This window comes from Pseudophryne corroboree, chromosome 9, assembly GCF_028390025.1.
Source record: "Pseudophryne corroboree isolate aPseCor3 chromosome 9, aPseCor3.hap2, whole genome shotgun sequence".
NCBI classification, from domain to species: Eukaryota; Metazoa; Chordata; class Amphibia; order Anura; family Myobatrachidae; genus Pseudophryne; species Pseudophryne corroboree.
In genome coordinates this window covers 477,640,584-477,662,524 of record NC_086452.1, presented here as the reverse complement: position 1 = coordinate 477,662,524, position 21,941 = coordinate 477,640,584, and the positions used below count along the sequence as shown (strand labels likewise).

The window sequence follows — 21,941 nt, the reverse complement described above, 5'->3', positions numbered from 1 at the left end:
GACACTAGAGAGTGAGAGCGGTCAGTCTGGCTGTGTGATGACACTGGACACTAGAGAGTGAGAGCGGTCGGTCTGGCTGTGTGATGACACTAGACACTAGAGAGTGAGAGCGGTCAGTGTGGCTGTGTGATGACACTGGACACTAGAGAGTGAGAGAGCGGTCAGTCTGGCTGTGTGATGACACTGGACACTAGAGAGTGAGAGAGCGGTCAGTCTGGCTGTGTGATGACACTGGACACTAGAGAGTGAGAGAGCGGTCAGTCTGGCTGTGTGATGACACTAGAGAGTGAGAGCGGTCAGTGTGGCTGTGTGATGACACTAGAGAGTGAGAGCGGTCAGTGTGGCTGTGTGATGACACTAGAGAGTGAGAGCGGTCAGTGTGGCTGTGTGATGACACTGGGCACTAGAGAGTGAGAGCGGTCAGTGTGGCTGTGTGATGACACTAGAGAGTGAGAGCGGTCAGTGTGGCTGTGTGATGACACTAGAGAGTGAGAGCGGTCAGTCTGGCTGTGTGATGACACTAGAGAGTGAGAGCGGTCAGTCTGGCTGTGTGATGACACTAGAGAGTGAGAGCGGTCAGTGTGGCTGTGTGATGACACTAGAGAGTGAGAGCGGTCAGTGTGGCTGTGTGATGACACTGGGCACTAGAGAGTGAGAGCGGTCGGTCTGGCTGTGTGATGACACTAGAGAGTGAGAGCGGTCAGTCTGGCTGTGTGATGACACTGGACACTAGAGAGTGAGAGCGGTCGGTCTGGCTGTGTAATGACACTGGGCACTAGAGAGTGAGAGCGGTCAGTGTGGCTGTGTGATGACACTGTACACTAGAGAGTGAGAGCGGTCGGTCTGGCTGTGTAATGACACTGGACACTAGAGAGTGAGAGCGGTCGGTCTGGCTGTGTAATGACACTGGACACTAGAGAGTGAGAGCGGTCGGTCTGGCTGTGTGATGACACTGGACACTAGAGAGTGAGAGCGGTCGGTCTGGCTGTGTAATGACACTGGGCACTAGAGAGTGAGAGCGGTTGGTCTGGCTGTGTGATGACACTGGACACTAGAGAGTGAGAGCGGTCGGTCTGGCTGTGTGATGACACTGGACACTAGAGAGTGAGAGCGGTCGGTCTGGCTGTGTAATGACACTGGACACTAGAGAGTGAGAGCGGTCGGTCTGGCTGTGTGATGACACTGGACACTAGAGAGTGAGAGCGGTCGGTCTGGCTGTGTGATGACACTGGACACTAGAGAGTGAGAGCGGTCAGTGTGGCTGTGTGATGACACTGGACACTAGAGAGTGAGAGCGGTCAGTGTGGCTGTGTGATGACACTGGGCACCAGAGAGTGAGAGCGGTCAGTGTGGCTGTGTGATGACACTGGGCACTAGAGAGCGAGAGCGGTCGGTCTGGCTGTGTGATGACACTGGACACTAGAGAGTGAGAGCGGTCAGTCTGGCTGTGTGATGACACTAGAGAGTGAGAGCGGTCAGTCTGGCTGTGTGATGACACTGGGCACTAGAGAGTGAGAGCGGTCGGTCTGGCTGTGTGATGACACTGGACACTAGAGAGTGAGAGCGGTCGGTCTGGCTGTGTAATGACACTGGACACTAGAGAGTGAGAGCGGTCAGTCTGGCTGTGTGATGACACTGGACACTAGAGAGTGAGAGCGGTCGGTCTGGCTGTGTGATGACACTAGACACTAGAGAGTGAGAGCGGTCAGTGTGGCTGTGTGATGACACTAGAGAGTGAGAGCGGTCAGTCTGGCTGTGTGATGACACTGGGCACTAGAGAGTGAGAGCGGTCAGTCTGGCTGTGTGATGACACTGGGCACTAGAGAGTGAGAGCGGTCAGTCTGGCTGTGTGATGACACTAGAGAGTGAGAGCGGTCAGTCTGGCTGTGTGATGACACTGGGCACTAGAGAGTGAGAGCAGTCAGTCTGGCTGTGTGATGACACTGGACACTAGAGAGTGAGAGCGGTCAGTGTGGCTGTGTGATGACACTGGGCACCAGAGAGTGAGAGCGGTCAGTGTGGCTGTGTGATGACACTGGGCACTAGAGAGCGAGAGCGGTCGGTCTGGCTGTGTGATGACACTGGACACTAGAGAGTGAGAGCGGTCAGTCTGGCTGTGTGATGACACTAGAGAGTGAGAGCGGTCAGTCTGGCTGTGTGATGACACTGGGCACTAGAGAGTGAGAGCGGTCGGTCTGGCTGTGTGATGACACTGGACACTAGAGAGTGAGAGCGGTCGGTCTGGCTGTGTAATGACACTGGACACTAGAGAGTGAGAGCGGTCAGTCTGGCTGTGTGATGACACTGGACACTAGAGAGTGAGAGCGGTCGGTCTGGCTGTGTGATGACACTAGACACTAGAGAGTGAGAGCGGTCAGTGTGGCTGTGTGATGACACTAGAGAGTGAGAGCGGTCAGTCTGGCTGTGTGATGACACTGGGCACTAGAGAGTGAGAGCGGTCAGTCTGGCTGTGTGATGACACTGGGCACTAGAGAGTGAGAGCGGTCAGTCTGGCTGTGTGATGACACTAGAGAGTGAGAGCGGTCAGTCTGGCTGTGTGATGACACTGGGCACTAGAGAGTGAGAGCAGTCAGTCTGGCTGTGTGATGACACTGGACACTAGAGAGTGAGAGCGGTCGGTCTGGCTGTGTGATGACACTGGACACTAGAGAGTGAGAGCGGTCGGTCTGGCTGTGTAATGACACTGGACACTAGAGAGTGAGAGCGGTCGGTCTGGCTGTGTGATGACACTGGACACTAGAGAGTGAGAGCGGTCAGTGTGGCTGTGTGATGACACTAGAGAGTGAGAGCGGTCGGTCTGGCTGTGTGATGACACTGGACACTAGAGAGTGAGAGCGGTCGGTCTGGCTGTGTGATGACACTGGACACTAGAGAGTGAGAGCGGTCAGTGTGGCTGTGTGATGACACTAGAGAGTGAGAGCGGTCGGTCTGGCTGTGTGATGACACTGGACACTAGAGAGTGAGAGCGGTCGGTCTGGCTGTGTGATGACACTGGGCACTAGAGAGCGAGAGCGGTCGGTCTGGCTGTGTGATGACACTGGACACTAGAGAGTGAGAGCGGTCGGTCTGGCTGTGTGATGACACTGGACACTAGAGAGTGAGAGCGGTCAGTCTGGCTGTGTGATGACACTAGGGAGAGAGCGGTCAGTCTGGCTGTGTGATGACACTGGAGAGTGAGAGCGGTCAGTCTGGCTGTGTGATGACACTGGACACTAGAGAGTGAGAGCGGTCAGTGTGGCTGTGTGATGACACTGGGCACTAGAGAGTGAGAGCGTTCAGTCTGGCTGTGTGACAATACTGGGCACTAGAGAGTGAGAGCGGTCAGTCTGGCTGTGTGATGATACTGGGCACTAGAGAGTGAGAGCGGTCAGTGTGGCTGTGTGATGACACTGGGCACTAGAGAGTGAGAGCGGTCAGTGTGGCTGTGTGATGACACTGGGCACTAGAGAGTGAGAGCGTTCAGTCTGGCTGTGTGACAATACTGGGCACTAGAGAGTGAGAGCGTTCAGTCTGGCTGTGTGATGATACTGGGCACTAGAGAGTGAGAGTGGTCAGTGTGGCTGTGTGATGACACTGGGCACTAGAGAGTGAGAGCGGTCAGTCTGGCTGTGTGATGACACTGGACACTAGAGAGTGAGAGAGCGGTCAGTCTGGCTGTGTGATGACACTGGACACTAGAGAGTGAGAGAGCGGTCAGTCTGGCTGTGTGAGGACACTGGACACTAGAGAGTGAGAGAGCGGTCAGTCTGGCTGTGTGATGACACTAGAGAGTGAGAGCGGTCAGTGTGGCTGTGTGATGACACTAGAGAGTGAGAGCGGTCAGTGTGGCTGTGTGATGACACTAGAGAGTGAGAGCGGTCAGTGTGGCTGTGTGATGACACTGGACACTAGAGAGTGAGAGAGCGGTCAGTGTGGCTGTGTGATGACACTAGAGAGTGAGAGCGGTCAGTGTGGCTGTGTGATGACACTAGAGAGTGAGAGCGGTCAGTGTGGCTGTGTGATGACACTAGAGAGTGAGAGCGGTCAGTGTGGCTGTGTGATGACACTGGGCACTAGAGAGTGAGAGCGGTCAGTGTGGCTGTGTGATGACACTAGAGAGTGAGAGCGGTCAGTGTGGCTGTGTGATGACACTAGAGAGTGAGAGCGGTCAGTCTGGCTGTGTGATGACACTAGAGAGTGAGAGCGGTCAGTCTGGCTGTGTGATGACACTAGAGAGTGAGAGCGGTCAGTGTGGCTGTGTGATGACACTAGAGAGTGAGAGCGGTCAGTGTGGCTGTGTGATGACACTGGGCACTAGAGAGTGAGAGCGGTCGGTCTGGCTGTGTGATGACACTAGAGAGTGAGAGCGGTCGGTCTGGCTGTGTAATGACACTGGGCACTAGAGAGTGAGAGCGGTCAGTGTGGCTGTGTGATGACACTGTACACTAGAGAGTGAGAGCGGTCGGTCTGGCTGTGTAATGACACTGGACACTAGAGAGTGAGAGTGGTCGGTCTGGCTGTGTGATGACACTGGACACTAGAGAGTGAGAGCGGTCGGTCTGGCTGTGTAATGACACTGGGCACTAGAGAGTGAGAGCGGTTGGTCTGGCTGTGTGATGACACTGGACACTAGAGAGTGAGAGCGGTCGGTCTGGCTGTGTGATGACACTGGACACTAGAGAGTGAGAGCGGTCGGTCTGGCTGTGTAATGACACTGGACACTAGAGAGTGAGAGCGGTCGGTCTGGCTGTGTGATGACACTGGACACTAGAGAGTGAGAGCGGTCGGTCTGGCTGTGTGATGACACTGGACACTAGAGAGTGAGAGCGGTCAGTGTGGCTGTGTGATGACACTGGACACTAGAGAGTGAGAGCGGTCAGTGTGGCTGTGTGATGACACTGGGCACCAGAGAGTGAGAGCGGTCAGTGTGGCTGTGTGATGACACTGGGCACTAGAGAGCGAGAGCGGTCGGTCTGGCTGTGTGATGACACTGGACACTAGAGAGTGAGAGCGGTCAGTCTGGCTGTGTGATGACACTAGAGAGTGAGAGCGGTCAGTCTGGCTGTGTGATGACACTGGGCACTAGAGAGTGAGAGCGGTCAGTCTGGCTGTGTGATGACACTGGACACTAGAGAGTGAGAGCGGTCGGTCTGGCTGTGTGATGACACTGGACACTAGAGAGTGAGAGCGGTCGGTCTGGCTGTGTAATGACACTGGACACTAGAGAGTGAGAGCGGTCAGTCTGGCTGTGTGATGACACTGGACACTAGAGAGTGAGAGCGGTCGGTCTGGCTGTGTGATGACACTAGACACTAGAGAGTGAGAGCGGTCAGTGTGGCTGTGTGATGACACTAGAGAGTGAGAGCGGTCAGTCTGGCTGTGTGATGACACTGGGCACTAGAGAGTGAGAGCGGTCAGTCTGGCTGTGTGATGACACTGGGCACTAGAGAGTGAGAGCGGTCAGTCTGGCTGTGTGATGACACTAGAGAGTGAGAGCGGTCAGTCTGGCTGTGTGATGACACTGGGCACTAGAGAGTGAGAGCAGTCAGTCTGGCTGTGTGATGACACTGGACACTAGAGAGTGAGAGCGGTCGGTCTGGCTGTGTGATGACACTGGACACTAGAGAGTGAGAGCGGTCGGTCTGGCTGTGTAATGACACTGGACACTAGAGAGTGAGAGCGGTCGGTCTGGCTGTGTGATGACACTGGACACTAGAGAGTGAGAGCGGTCAGTGTGGCTGTGTGATGACACTAGAGAGTGAGAGCGGTCGGTCTGGCTGTGTGATGACACTGGACACTAGAGAGTGAGAGCGGTCGGTCTGGCTGTGTGATGACACTGGACACTAGAGAGTGAGAGCGGTCAGTGTGGCTGTGTGATGACACTAGAGAGTGAGAGCGGTCGGTCTGGCTGTGTGATGACACTGGACACTAGAGAGTGAGAGCGGTCGGTCTGGCTGTGTGATGACACTGGGCACTAGAGAGCGAGAGCGGTCGGTCTGGCTGTGTGATGACACTGGACACTAGAGAGTGAGAGCGGTCGGTCTGGCTGTGTGATGACACTGGACACTAGAGAGTGAGAGCGGTCGGTCTGGCTGTGTGATGACACTGGACACTAGAGAGTGAGAGCGGTCAGTCTGGCTGTGTGATGACACTGGGCACTAGAGAGTGAGAGCGGTCAGTCTGGCTGTGTGATGACACTGGGCACTAGAGAGTGAGAGCGGTCAGTCTGGCTGTGTGATGACACTGGGCACTAGAGAGTGAGAGCGGTCGGTCTGGCTGTGTGATGACACTGGACACTAGAGAGTGAGAGCGGTCGGTCTGGCTGTGTGATGACACTGGACACTAGAGAGTGAGAGCGGTCGGTCTGGCTGTGTGATGACACTGGGCACTAGAGAGTGAGAGCGGTCAGTGTGGCTGTGTGATGACACTAGAGAGTGAGAGCGGTCAGTGTGGCTGTGTGATGACACTGGGCACCAGAGAGCGGTCAGTCTGGCTGTGTGATGACACTGGACACTAGAGAGTGAGAGCGGTCGGTCTGGCTGTGTGATGACACTGGACACTAGAGAGTGAGAGCGGTCGGTCTGGCTGTGTGATGACACTGGGCACTAGAGAGTGAGAGCGGTTAGTCTGGCTGTGTGATGACACTGGACACTAGAGAGTGAGAGCGGTTAGTCTGGCTGTGTGATGACACTGGGCACTAGAGAGTGAGAGCGGTCAGTCTGGCTGTGTGATGATACTGGGCACTAGAGAGTGAGAGCGGTCGGTCTGGCTGTGTTATGACACTGGACACTAGAGAGTGAGAGCGGTCGGTCTGGCTGTGTGATGACACTGGACACTAGAGAGTGAGAGCGGTCGGTCTGGCTGTGTGATGACACTGGGCACTAGAGAGTGAGAGCGGTCAGTGTGGCTGTGTGATGACACTAGAGAGTGAGAGCGGTCGGTCTGGCTGTGTGATGACACTGGACACTAGAGAGTGAGAGCGGTCGGTCTGGCTGTGTGATGACACTGGACACTAGAGAGTGAGAGCGGTCGGTCTGGCTGTGTGATGACACTGGACACTAGAGAGTGAGAGAGCGGTCGGTCTGGCTGTGTGATGACACTGGACACTAGAGAGTGAGAGCTGTCGGTCTGGCTGTGTAATGACACTGGACACTAGAGAGTGAGAGAGCGGTCGGTCTGGCTGTGTGATGATACTGGACACTAGAGAGTGAGAGCGGTCAGTCTGGCTGTGTGATGATACTGGACACTAGAGAGTGAGAGCGGTCGGTCTGGCAGTGTGATGACACTGGGCACTAGAGAGTGAGAGCGGTCAGTCTGGCTGTGTGATGACACTGGACACTAGAGAGTGAGATCGGTCAGTGTGGCTGTGTGATGACACTGGACACTAGAGAGTGAGAGCGGTCAGTCTGGCTGTGTGATGACACTGGACACTAGAGAGTGAGAGCGGTCAGTGTGGCAGTGTGATGACACTGGGCACCAGAGAGCGAGAGCGGTCAGTCTGGCTGTGTGATGACACTGGACACTAGAGAGTGAGAGCGGTCGGTCTGGCTGTGTGATGACACTGGACACTAGAGAGTGAGAGCGGTCGGTCTGGCTGTGTGATGACACTGGACACTAGAGAGTGAGAGAGCGGTCGGTCTGGCTGTGTGATGACACTGGACACTAGAGAGTGAGAGCGGTCGGTCTGGCTGTGTAATGACACTGGACACTAGAGAGTGAGAGAGCGGTCGGTCTGGCTGTGTGATGATACTGGACACTAGAGAGTGAGAGCGGTCAGTCTGGCTGTGTGATGATACTGGACACTAGAGAGTGAGAGCGGTCAGTCTGGCTGTGTGATGACACTGGACACTAGAGAGTGAGAGCGGTCAGTCTGGCTGTGTGATGATACTGGACACTAGAGAGTGAGAGCGGTCGGTCTGGCTGTGTGATGACACTGGGCACTAGAGAGTGAGAGCGGTCAGTCTGGCTGTGTGATGACACTGGACACTAGAGAGTGAGATCGGTCAGTCTGGCTGTGTGATGACACTGGACACTAGAGAGTGAGAGCGGTCAGTCTGGCTGTGTGATGACACTGGACACTAGAGAGTGAGATCGGTCAGTGTGGCTGTGTGATGACACTGGGCACCAGAGAGTGAGAGCGGTCAGTCTGGCTGTGTGATGACACTAGAGAGTGAGAGCGGTCAGTGTGGCTGTGTGATGACACTAGAGAGTGAGAGCGGTCAGTCTGGCTGTGTGATGACACTAGAGAGTGAGAGCGGTCAGTGTGGCTGTGTGATGACACTGGGCACTAGAGAGTGAGAGCGGTCAGTCTGGCTGTGTGATGACACTGGGCACTAGAGAGTGAGAGCGGTCGGTCTGGCTGTGTGATGACACTGGACACTAGAGAGTGAGAGCGGTCAGTCTGGCTGTGTGATGACACTGGACACTAGAGAGTGAGAGCGGTCAGTCTGGCTGTGTGATGACACTGGACACTATAGAGAGTGAGAGCGGTCAGTGTGGCTGTGTGATGACACTGGACACTAGAGAGTGCTGTGGACAGTCTGAGCCATTAGTTGTTACCTAGTAAGTGTAGGATAGGTGGTGGAACTTCCATCCTTAGCCGCATTCATCAGCTCCGACACTCCCAGTCCACAGATCTCCTCCACAGCCTTAGGAACATCGGTGTACTGCAGGTAAATACTGAAACACAATGACGGCATTCCCCAGACAGGCCATTAGGAATAGGTAAATAATACACAGAAGAGTAGACGCAATGAACGGGTCTCTGCAGGATGTTACTGGTGCAGAGCTCTGGAGAGACGTTAGGCACTCACCACAGAAGGCTTTGCAGGGTCTCATTAAACCGGATGCCCTTCTCACGCTCACCACTAGGGTGCACCCACGACTGACACAGGAACTGCCTCACAATCAGAGCTGTTTGATAGAAACATGAACAGTAAAACCCATGTGATGCGGGGCACAGGAAAAAAAGGCGACACTAGGATAACATACCGATCTTGCTGCGGTACGGTGCGGCATCGGCCTTCTCCGCCAGTGTGATCAGCAGCTGAGTCAGGCACAGGGCAGAGGAGAACAACGGGACGCTGCTGCTGAGGTTCTGCAGGTAACTGAAGCTGTGGCTGGGAAGATAGGAGTGGATTCAGAACACATGTATGACCAGACACAGGCATTGTATGACCCTGGCGTGTCATTACCCGACCAGCTCGTCCAGTGCCAGCTCTGCGTCTGTCTCCTTCAATCTGCCGGCCAGGATACCAAGCGCTGACTGCAACAATTGTCTGTTGTGATGCTGCGAAAAGCCATTCCTGTGTAACACAAGACAAGTCAGCGCACGCCTCATTACATACGACACGGCATAGGACATCGACACACGACATGGCATAGGACATCTACACACGACACGGCATAGCACATCTACACACGACACGGCATAGCACATCTACACACGACACGGCATAGCACATCTACACACGACACGGCATAGCACATCTACACACGACACGGCATAGGACATCTACACACGACACGGCATAGCACATCTACACACGACACGGCATAGCACATCTACACACGACACGGCATAGCACATCTACACACGACACGGCATAGCACATCTACACACGACACGGCATAGGACATCTACACACGACACGGCATAGCACATCTACACACGACACGGCATAGGACATCTACACACGACACGGCATAGCACATCTACACACGACACGGCATAGCACATCTACACACGACACGGCATAGGACATCTACACACGACACGGCATAGCACATCTACACACGACACGGCATAGGACATCTACACACGACACGGCATAGCACATCTACACACGACACGGCATAGGACATCTACACACGACACGGCATAGCACATCTACACACGACACGGCATAGCACATCTACACACGACACGGCTTAGCACATCTACACACGACACGGCTTAGCACATCTACACACGACACGGCATAGCACATCTACACACGACACAGGACATCATCTACATACAACATGACACAGGACATCTACACACGACATGACACAGGACATCTACACACGACATGACACAGGACATCTACACACGACATGACACAGGACATCTACACACGACATGACACAGGACATCTACACACGACATCTACACACGACATGGCACACTCAATACTGCCCTACAGCTGCTAGTGGTGATGTGTCTGAGCTGTGTGTGACTGTATTACACATAGATGTGTGTGTATACATCACTACCGGCCAGTAATACAATACAGCTGCTAGTGGTGATGTGACGGAGCTGTGTGTGACTGTGTAATACACATAGATGTGTGTGACTGTGTATTACACATAGATGTGTGTGTATACCTCACTACCGGCCAGTAATACACTACAGCTGCTAGTGGAGATGTGACTGAGCTGTGTGTGACTGTGTATTACACATAGATGTGTGTGTATACCTCACTACCGGCCAGTAATACACTACAGCTGCTAGTGGTGATGTGACGGAGCTGTGTGTGACTGTGTATTACACATAGATGTGTGTGCATACCTCACTACCGGCCAGTAATACAATACAGCTGCTAGTGGTGATGTGACTGAGCTGTGTGTGACTGTGTATTACACATAGATGTGTGTGTATACCTCACTACCGGCCAGTAATACACTACAGCTGCTAGTGGAGATGTGACTGAGCTGTGTGTGACTGTGTATTACACATAGATGTGTGTGTATACCTCACTACCGGCCAGTAATACACTACAGCTGCTAGTGGTGATGTGACTGAGCTGTGTGTGACTGTGTATTACACATAGATGTGTGTATACCTCACTACCGGCCAGTAATACACTACAGCTGCTAGTGGTGATGTGACTGAGCTGTGTGTGACTGTATTACACATAGATGTGTGTGTATACATCACTACCGGCCAGTAATACACTACAGCTGCTAGTGGTGATGTGATTGAGCTGTGTGTGACTGTGTATTACACATAGATGTGTGTGTATACCTCACAACCGGCCAGTAATACACTACAGCTGCTAGTGGTGATGTGACGGAGCTGTGTGTGACTGTGTATTACACATAGGTGTGTGTATACCTCACTACCGGCCAGTAATACACTACAGCTGCTAGTGGTGATGTGACTGAGCTGTGTGTGACTGTGTATTACACATAGATGTGTGTGTATACATCACTACCGGTCAGTAATACAATACAGCTGCTAGTGGTGATGTAACTGAGCTGTGTGTGACTGTGTATAACACATAGATGTGTGTGTATACATCACTACCGGCCAGTAATACAATACAGCTGCTAGTGGTGATGTGACTGAGCTGTGTGTGACTATTACACATAGATGTGTGTGTATATCTCACTACCGGCCAGTAATACACTACAGCTGCTAGTGGTGATGTGACTGAGCTGTGTGTGACTGTGTATTACACATAGATGTGTGTGTATACATCACTACCGGCCAGTAATACACTACAGCTGCTAGTGGTGATGTGTCTGAGCTGTGTGTGACTGTGTATTACACATAGATGTGTGTATACCTCACTACCGGCCAGTAATACACTACAGCTGCTAGTGGTGATGTGACTGAGCTGTGTGTGACTGTGTATTACACATAGATGTGTGTGTATACCTCACTACAGGCCAGTAATACACTACAGCTGCTAGTGGTGATGTGTCTGAGCTGTGTGTGACTGTGTATTACACATAGATGTGTGTATACCTCACTACCGGCCAGTAATACAATACAGCTGCTAGTGGTGATGTGACTGAGCTGTGTGTGACTGTATATTACACATAGATGTGTGTGTATACCTCACTACCGGCCAGTAATACACTACAGCTGCTAGTGGTGATGTGACTGAGCTGTGTGTGACTGTGTATTACACATAGATGTGTGTGTATACCTCACTATCGGCCAGTAATACACTACAGCTGCTAGTGGGGATGTGACTGAGCTGTGTGTGACTGTATATTACACATAGATGTGTGTGTATACCTCACTACCGGCCAGTAATACAATACAGCTGCTAGTGGTGATGTGACTGAGCTGTGTGTGACTGTGTATTACACATAGATGTGTGTGTATACCTCACTACCGGCCAGTAATACACTACAGCTGCTAGTGGGGATGTGACTGAGCTGTGTGTGACTGTGTATTACACATAGGTGTGTGTATACCTCACTACCGGCCAGTAATACACTACAGCTGCTAGTGGTGATGTGACTGAGCTGTGTGTGACTGTGTATTACACATAGATGTGTGTGTATACATCACTACCGGCCAGTAATACACTACAGCTGCTAGTGGTGATGTGACTGAGCTGTGTGTGACTGTGTATTACACATAGATGTGTGTGTATACATCACTACCGGTCAGTAATACAATACAGCTGCTAGTGGTGATGTAACTGAGCTGTGTGTGACTGTGTATTACACATAGATGTGTGTGTATACATCACTACCGGCCAGTAATACACAACAGCTGCTAGTGGAGATGTGACTGAGCTGTGTGTGACTGTGTATTACACATAGATGTGTGTGTATATCTCACTACCGGCCAGTAATACACTACAGCTGCTAGTGGTGATGTGACTGAGCTGTGTGTGACTGTGTATAACACATAGATGTGTGTGTATACATCACTACCGGCCAGTAATACAATACAGCTGCTAGTGGTGATGTGACTGAGCTGTGTGTGACTGTGTATTACACATAGATGTGTGTATACCTCACTACCGGCCAGTAATACACTACAGCTGCTAGTGGTGATGTGACTGAGCTGTGTGTGACTGTGTATTACACATAAATGTGTGTGTATACCTCACTACCGGCCAGTAATACACTACAGCTGCTAGTGGTGATGTGACTGAGCTGTGTGTGACTGTGTATTACACATAGATGTGTGTGTACCTCACTAACGTCCAGTAATACAATACAGCTGCTAGTGGTGATGTGACTGAGCTGTGTGAGACTGTGTATTACACATAGATGTGTGTGACTGTGTATTACACATAGATGTGTGTGACTGTGTATTACACATAGATGTGTGTGACTGTGTATTACACATAGATGTGTGTGACTGTGTATTACACATACAGTAGATGTGTGCTCTCAGATATGAAGCCCTGATGTGTTGGTTCCTGTGATACACACAGGTAACACAATACACACTGGCTATGGGGAAGGGATAAACAGTCACGCAGCATTTACAGATACCAGGAATATGAGAACGAACCAGGCAAACAGTATGTGGAAGACCTGCAGCAGCAACTGGTAAGAGGAGGACATGTACTGATATTCCTGCACGTCCACTCCCGGCGCATCCACCACGCCATGATTCTCCGTCACAAGGGTCTGGGGAAGAATTGCGCAGATTACACTGTTAGCACAATACACTTGGCTAGGAAATCTATACATCAATACACCTGGGAACGTGTATCTATTATTATACAACGGCCTCGAGAATATCCCTGTACAGATCCTGTGACAACTGTATATGTCCCCATACCCTGTGTCTGGGCTGTGACAATTCTGTATGTCGCTATGCCTGGGCTGTGAGAGTCCTCTGCGTTCCTACGCCTGGGCTGTGAGAGTCCCATGTCAGGCTGTGAGAGTCCTCTATATCGCTATGTCTCTACGACCGGGCTGTAAGAGTCCTCTCTGTCCCTATGCCCGGGCTGTGAGAGTCCTCTATATCGCTATGTCTCTACGACCAGGCTGTAAGAGTTCTCTATGTCCCTATGCCCGGGCTGTGAGAGTCCCATGTCAGGCTGTAAGAGTCCTCTATGTCCCTATGCCCGGGCTGTGAGAGTCCTCTATGTCCCTATGCCCGGGCTGTGAGAGTCCTCTATGTCCCTATGCCCGGGCTGTGAGAGTCCCATGTCAGGCTGTGAGAGTCCTCTATATCGCTATGTCCCTAAGCTCAGGCTTTGAGAGTCCTCTATGTACCTACGCCCCGGCTGTGAGAGTCCTCTATGTCCCTATGCCCGGGCTGCGAGAGTCCTCTATGTCCCTATGCCTGTGCTGTGAGAGTCCTCTATGTCCCTATGCCTGGGCTGTGAGAGTCCTCTATGTCCCTATGGCTGGGCTGTGAGAGTCCTCTATGTCCCTATGCCCGGGCTGCGAGAGTCCTCTATGTCCCTATGCCTGGGCTGTGAGAGTCCTCTAATGTCCCTACGCCTGGGCTGTGAGAGTCCCATGTCAGGCTGTGAGAGTCCTCTATATCGCTATGTCCCTACGACCGGGCTGTGAGAGTCCTCTATGTCCCTATGCCCGGGCTGTGAGAGTCTCATGTCAGGCTGTGAGAGTCCTCTATATCACTATGTCTCTACGACCGGGCTGTGAGAGTCCTCTACGTCCCTATGCCCGGGCTGTGAGAGTCTCATGTCAGGCTGTGAGAGTCCTCTATATCACTATGTCTCTACGACCGGGCTGTGAGAGTCCTCTACGTCCCTATGCCCGGGCTGTGAGAGTCTCATGTCAGGCTGTGAGAGTCCTCTATATCGCCATGTCCCTACGACTGGGCTGTGAGAGTCCTCTATGTCCCTATGCCCGGGCTGTGAGAGTCCCATGTCAGGCTGTGAGAGTCCTCTATATCGCTATGTCCCTAAGCTCAGGCTTTGAGAGTCCTCTATGTCCCTACGCCCCGGCTGCGAGAGTCCTCTATGTCCCTATGCCTGGGCTGTGAGAGTCCTCTATGTCCCTATGCCTAGGCTGCGAGAGTCCTCTATGTCCCTATGCCTGGGCTGTGAGAGTCCTCTATGTCCCTATGCCTGGGCTGTGAGAGTCCTCTATGTCCCTATGCCTGGGCTGTGAGAGTCCTCTATGTCCCTATGCCTGGGCTGTGAGAGTCCTCTATGTCCCTATGCCTAGGCTGCGAGAGTCCTCTATGTCCCTATGCCTGGGCTGTGAGAGTCCTCTATGTCCCTATGCCTGGGCTGTGAGAGTCCTCTATGTCCCTATGCCTGGGCTGTGAGAGTCCTCTATGTCCCTATGCCTGGGCTGTGAGAGTCCTCTATGTCCCTATGCCTGGGCTGTGAGTCCGTTATGTCCCTATGCCTGGGCTGTGAGAGTCCTCTATGTCCCTATGCCTGTGCTGTGAGAGTCCTCTATGTCCCTATGCCTGGGCTGTGAGAGTCCTCTATGTCCCTATGGCTGGGCTGTGAGAGTCCTCTATGTCCCTATGGCTGGGCTGTGAGAGTCCTCTATGTCCCTATGGCTGGGCTGTGAGAGTCCTCTATGTCCCTATGGCTGGGCTGTGAGAGTCCTCTATGTCCCTATGCCTGGGCTGTGAGAGTCCTCTATGTCCCTATGCCTGGGCTGTGAGAGTCCTCTATGTCCAGGCTGAGAGAGTCACATGTCAGGCTGTGGGAATCCTATTAGTCCTATAAATCACCTGGAAGTAGTTGTGCATGTTTTCCACGTGGTTGCACAGGGGGTTTAGGAGCTGAATGACGACTTGCACCACTTCTTGCGGAGACCTCTGGCGCAGATGTGAGAACTCAGTGTTTCTTGATCCCTTACCCTACAGAAAAATAACATGGAGAATACCCGAATAACACTGGATACCTGTTACATTTGCTTTACAGTCACCTGTCCCCTATTCAACATGGAGGCAGACATTGTGGCACCACTGGAGGTACAAGGCACTAGCTGCCAGTAAATTTATAGGAGCCCAGACCTTTGGTATATTCATGTGCAGATAGAAACTCTGTCCTCGTTACCCAACTAATAATATTATACCATCCTGGGCTAAATAAGACCTTATCCAAAAAAGGAAGAGTCTTTGTAGCTTCCACGTCCACCTCCCTAGCTTTGAGCTAGACGCAAGTATACGACATGTAGAGACCTTTTAAACATCCTCACTTTTCCATCAAGAGTTCATCAAACCTGTGGAAGTCTCAATGCCCAAAACCTCCGCCACCTCCCCTTCCCCTGGAGAGGAGCACTCTGAATCACATTCTCCCCAGGAGTAAACCACAGCACCCTGACGCTTCCAGGCCTACAATAGCTGGAGAGGCAGACTCTCAGACCCTCACTAATAGGCACTGAGCACAAGCTGGCTTTTCAGATTTCATTGCTATAGAGCCTGAGGGACACTGATCAAAAGCTCTCCAGAGCCTCATAGGAGGAAACGGAAGCTGGGGGTCCCTTTGGCACATTGTATGTGCTTTACAACAAACTGGGAAGAGTATTTTATCCAGGTAGGTTGTACCAGATCAGTAGCTCCACTAGTAAGCATACAAGGTAAGGTCCACACCTGGCTGGCCATTAGGCAATGTGGAACTAACAAGTACAAAATGTCATAGATCCCCTAACAGGAATTACTACTAACACGATCAGCAAGATGGAGGCATAACAGGACAGAAGCAAAGCAGGCAACATACAAACACATCCTCTACCTATACGAGTGCTACCTTCAATAACGGGGCTCTCTTTGTTTCTGCCAGAATGTGCTCCATTTTGTGAGACAAATCATCCAGGAGGAAAACCAGCTCTGCCGGGCCCAGCTGTACCACGTCCGTCACCTGCAGTAACCAGAAAGTTTAGAGCACGATCCTCAGATATTGGCCAATACAGGTTACATCTCTTTTACAATATTTCTTTGATGGACAAAAATATCTAATACAACTGAACAAGTTCCAAAGTTAAAGGCACAAAATGGAGAGTAGTAAGTCCAATATGGGAATGTTCATCCTAACTTTTCAAAAAGAAAAACACATTCCTTCCCAAACATGCCGTTTCCACCTCCGTAGTATTCCTAAAATCTGTCGCTTTCTCACCCAGGAAGCTACTAAAACTCTTATTCACGCCCTCATAGTCTATCAACTACTGTATTTTTCTCCTATCTGGCATTCCCAGCTCCCACCTCGCCCCTCTCCAGTCTATCCTCAACTCTGCCACCTGCCTTATTTTTCTGTCTCGTCGCTTAATCTCTGCGGCCTCCCCCTCAGCCTGGCACTGCACTTTCTCCATATACCACTCAGAATCACATTTTTATACTCCTCTGTCACAGACAAAGATCTCTTCATCCACCGCTCCTCCCTACATCTCCAGCCTCATTCCCTCACCTCTCCTCCCTACATCTCCAGCCTCATTCCCTCACCTCTCCTCCCTACGTCGCCAGCCTCATTACTCCTCCTACAATCTCCAACCTCATTACCTCACCGCTCCTCCTTCCATCTCCAGCGTCATTACCTCACTGCCCCTCCCTACACCTCCAGCCTCATTACTCCTCCTACATCTCCAGCCTCATTCCCTCACCCCTTCTCCATCCTCATTCCCTCACCACTCCTCCCTACATCTCCAGCCTTATTACTCCTCCTACATCTCCAGCCTCATTACTCATCCTACATCTCCAGCCTCATTCCCTCACCACTCCTCCCTACATCTCCAGCCTCATTACCTCACTGCTCCTCTCTACATCTCCAGCCTCATTCCCTCACCCCTTCTCCAACCTCATTCCTTCACCACTCCTCCCTACATCTCCAGCCTCATTCCCTCACCTCTCCTCCCTACATCTCCAGCCTCATTACTTCTCCTACATCTCCAGCCTTGTTCCCTCACCCCTTCTCCTTACATTTCCAGCCTTATTACTCCTCCTACATCTCCAGCCTCATTACTCCTCCTACATCTCCAGCCTCATTACTCCTCCTACATCTCCAGCCTCATTCCCTCACCACTCCTCCCTACATCTCCAGCCTCATTACCTCACTGCTCCTCTCTACATCTCCAGCCTCATTCCGTCACCCCTTCTCCCTACATTTCCAGCCTCATTCCCTCACCCCTTCTCCCTACATCTCCAGCCTCATTCCCTCACCCCTTCTCCCTACATCTCCAACCTCATTCCCTCACTGCTCCTCTCTACATCTCCAGCCTCATTACCTCACCGCTCCTCCCTACATCTCTAGCCTCATTCCCTCACCACTCCTCTCTACATCTCCAGCCTCATTCTCTCACCCCTTCTCCCTACATCTCCAGCCTCATTCCCTCACCCCTTCTCCCTACATCTCCAGCCTCATTCCCTCACCCCTTCTCCCTACATCTCCAACCTCATTCCCTCACCGCTCCTCTCTACATCTCCAGCCTCATTACCTCACCGCTCCTCCCTACATCTCTAGCCTCATTACTCCTCCATCTCCAGCCTCATTCCCTCAGCCCTTCTCCCTACATCTCTAGCCTCATTACCTCACCACTCCTCCCTACATCTCCAGCCTCATTACTCCTCCATCTCCAGCCTCATTACTCCTCCTACATCTCCAGCCTCATTCCCTCACCCCTTCTCCAGCCTTATTACTCCTTCTACATCTCCAGCCTCATTCCCACACCTCTCCTCCCTACATCTCCAGCCTCATTACCTCACCGCTCTTCCCTAACTCTCCAGCCTCATTACTCCTCCTACATCTCCAGCCTCATTACCTTGCCGCTCCTCCCTAACTCTCCAGCCTCATTACTCCTCCTACATCTCCAGCCTCATTACCTCACCGCTCTTCCCTAACTCTCCAGCCTCATTACTCCTCCTACATCTCCAGCCTCATTTCCTCACCACTCCTCTCTACATCTCTAGTCTCATTACCGCACCGCTCCTCCCTACATCTCTAGCCTCATAACTCCTCTTACATCTCCAGTCTCATTCCCTCACTCCTTCTCCCTACATCTCCAGCCTCATTCCCTCACCTCTCCTCCCTACATCTCCAGCCTCATTCCCTCACCTCTCCTCCCTACATCTCCAGCCTCATTACTCCTCCTATATCTACAGCCTCATTACCTTGCCGCTCCTCCCTACATCTCCAGCCTCATTCCCTCACCCCTCCTCTCTACAAGTCCAACCTCCTTACCTCACCCCTTCTCGCTACCTCTCCAGCCTCATTACCTTGCCGCTCCTCCCTACATCTCCAGCCTCATTCCCTCACCCCTCCTCTCTACAACTCCAGCCTCATTACCTTGCCGCTCCTACCTACATCTTCAGTCTCATTTCCTCACCCTTTCTCCCTACATCTCCAGCCTCATTACCTCACCACTCCTCCCTACATCTCCAGCCTCATTACTCCTCCTACACCTCCAGCCTCATTACCTTGCCACTCCTCCCTACATCTCCAGCTTCATTTCCTCACCACTCCTCTCTACATCTCCAGCCTCATTCCCTTACTTCTTCTCCCTACATCTCCAGCCTCATTCCCTCACCCCTTCTCCCTACATCTCCAACCTCATTCCATCACCACTCCTCCCTACATCTCCAGCCTCATTACTCCTCCTACATCTCCAGCCTCATTCCCTCACTCCTTCTCCCTACATCTCCAGCCTCATTACTCCTCCTACATCTACAGCCTCATTACTTTGCCGCTCCTCCCTACATCTCCAGCCTCATTACTTTGCCGCTCCTCCCTACATCTCCAGCCTCATTACTTCTCCTACATCTACAGCCTCATTACTTTGCCGCTCCTCCCTACATCTCCAGCTTCATTACTTTGCCGCTCCTCCCTACATCTCCAGCCTCATTCCCTAACCACTACTCCCTACATCTTCACCCTCATTACTCCACCTACATCTCGTCTCATTCCCTAACCTCTCCTCCCTACATCTCCAGCATCATTAACTCACCACTCCTCCCTACTTTCCCAGCCTTATTACCTAACCACTTCTCCTTACAACTCCAGCCTCATTACCTCACCACTCTCCTCCCTACATCTCCAGCCACATGTCCTCACCCATCCTTGCGTCTATTTCGCACAAAGGTACTTCTTAAACGCAGTGGGAAAAAATAGGATTTTGGTACTTACCAGGTAAATCCTTTTCTTTGAATCCATAGGGGGCACTGGAGTACTCTTGGGATATGGACGGCTACCGAAAGGAACAGGGCACTGAATATTCAAATTCAGTAACACTCCTCCCCTCCATACTCCCCGAGTACCTCAGTGTTTTTTACTGAGCCGAACAGGAGCGATAGAGAGGTTGACAATGGAGAATTACCTATAACATAACGGACAACCATAAAGTTGACACACAGCGTAACGGACAACGAAACAGTTGACACCATAACCGATAGAACTAGAAAATTTGAACCAGTCGGTGAAAATGTGTTACCATAAGATCCCCTGAGCTTACTTCAAACCCGGTAAAACTGCTCTGGGTGGGCGTCCAGTGCCCCCTATGGATTCAAAGAAAAGGATTTACCTGGTAAGTACCAAAATCCTATTTTCTTTTTCATCCACTAGGGGTCACTGGAGTACTCTTGGGACGTACCAAAGCTTCCCCCTTGGGCGGGAGAGCTGTTTGACACCTGTAACACTAGGCGGCCAAAGCTAGATGCTGATGCCGCAAAACGTATCAAACTTGTAAAAGCGCACAAACGTGTGCACTGAAGACCATGTAGCCGCACGGCAAAGCTGCGTCGTAGAAGTCCACGACCAGCTGCCCATGAAGTTCCCACAGAACGTGTGGAATGAGCTGTTAACTGATGTATGCGGCTGTAACCTAGCATTAAGGTAAGCCTGACGTATGGTCAGTTTAATCCATCTGGATAAGGTCTGCTTAGAAACTGGCCAACCGATGTTGGCAGCATCATAGAAAACAAACAACGTATCCGTCTTACGAACTGTAGACGTTCGGAATACATAAACGCGTAATGCGCGTACCACATCCAGAGAACTCCAGAATGTGCTGTTAACACAGGAACTACTATTGGTTGATTGATGTGAAAAGATGACACTACCTTTGTAAGAAAACAGGATTCGTTCGAAGTTCCGCTCTGTCATTATGAAACACCAAATACGGTGGCTTGCATGACAAGGAACCCAAATCTGAAACACGCCTTGCCGAAGCTAAGGCTAGAAGAAAAATTGTTTTCCAAGTGAGAAACTTTATATCCACTTGCTGTAAGGGTTCAAAATATGAAGACTGTAAGAAATCTAAAACCAGATTCAAGTCCCATGGCGCTGTAGGTGGAATGAATGGAGGCTGTACTCTGAGGACACCTTGTAGAAAAGTGTGTACCGACGGCAATAGAGCCCATGGTGTTTGAAAATAAATTGACAACGCAGATACCTGCACCTTTAGTGTAGATAAACGCAGTCCTCCATCTAACCCCATCTGTAGAAATAACAAAAGACGGGATAACTTGAAAGATGATGTCGGAAACTTCCGAGCTTCACACCAACCTATATAGGCACGGCAAATTCTGTAATAATGAGCTGCCGTAACCGGCTTCCTAGCTCGTAACATGGTTGAACCGATACTGTAATGCCCTCTCTTCTTAAGAGGGCGGTCTCAACAGCCAACCCGTCAAACGCAGCCGCGCTAAATCGGGGTAAAAGAACGGACCCTGTTGTAACAGGGCTGGATGTAGTAGGAGCGGCCAAGGATCGTCTGCGAGTAGTCCGCGGAGATCCGAGAACCAAGCTCTCAGAGACCAATGAGGCACCACTAGTATGACTGTGACGGACTCTATTTTGATCCGTTTTAGCAACTGAGAGAGCAGCGGAAACGGTGGAAACAGATGCACGAGGCTGTACGGCCACGCGATTGTGAGAGCATCCACCGCCACTGCCCTTGGATCTCTCGTTCTGGACACATACTGGGGCGTTTGTAATTGTGGCGAGATGCCATCAGATCCACCTGAGGGTAACCCCACCTGTGGACCAACATGTGAAACACCTCTGGATTTAATGCTCAGTCTCCTGGATGAAAATCCCGACGGCTGAGATAATCCGCCTCCCAGTTGTCCACTCCCGGAATGAACCCTGCCGACAATATCACCTGGTGGTATTCTGGCCAATTGAGGATTCGAGCTACTTCCCGCATTGCCATGCGGCTGCTCGTTCCTCCCTGTTGTCTGACTGCACTTGGACAGTCTGAGAGCGAAGCATGTAGTGCATTGTAAATTGCGCGGAGTTCCAGGACATTAATAGACAGCAATCTGTCGTGATCCG

At 51.6% G+C, this 21,941-nt stretch overlaps 1 protein-coding gene across 1 annotated transcript in view; it reads right to left on the bottom strand.

The window, feature by feature from the left end:
- Positions 1 to 21,941, bottom strand: part of FANCD2 (FA complementation group D2) — a 255,379-nt gene that overhangs the window by 53,653 nt on the left and 179,785 nt on the right. The window contains exons 30-36 of the mRNA XM_063941424.1: positions 16,431 to 16,541; positions 15,410 to 15,538; positions 13,250 to 13,368; positions 9,195 to 9,305; positions 8,992 to 9,119; positions 8,814 to 8,913; positions 8,560 to 8,679 (exon numbers count right to left, since the gene is read on the bottom strand). Of these exons, the coding sequence (XP_063797494.1) occupies positions 8,560 to 8,679; positions 8,814 to 8,913; positions 8,992 to 9,119; positions 9,195 to 9,305; positions 13,250 to 13,368; positions 15,410 to 15,538; positions 16,431 to 16,541 (818 nt within the window). The remainder of the gene's footprint in view (positions 1 to 8,559; positions 8,680 to 8,813; positions 8,914 to 8,991; positions 9,120 to 9,194; positions 9,306 to 13,249; positions 13,369 to 15,409; positions 15,539 to 16,430; positions 16,542 to 21,941) is intronic.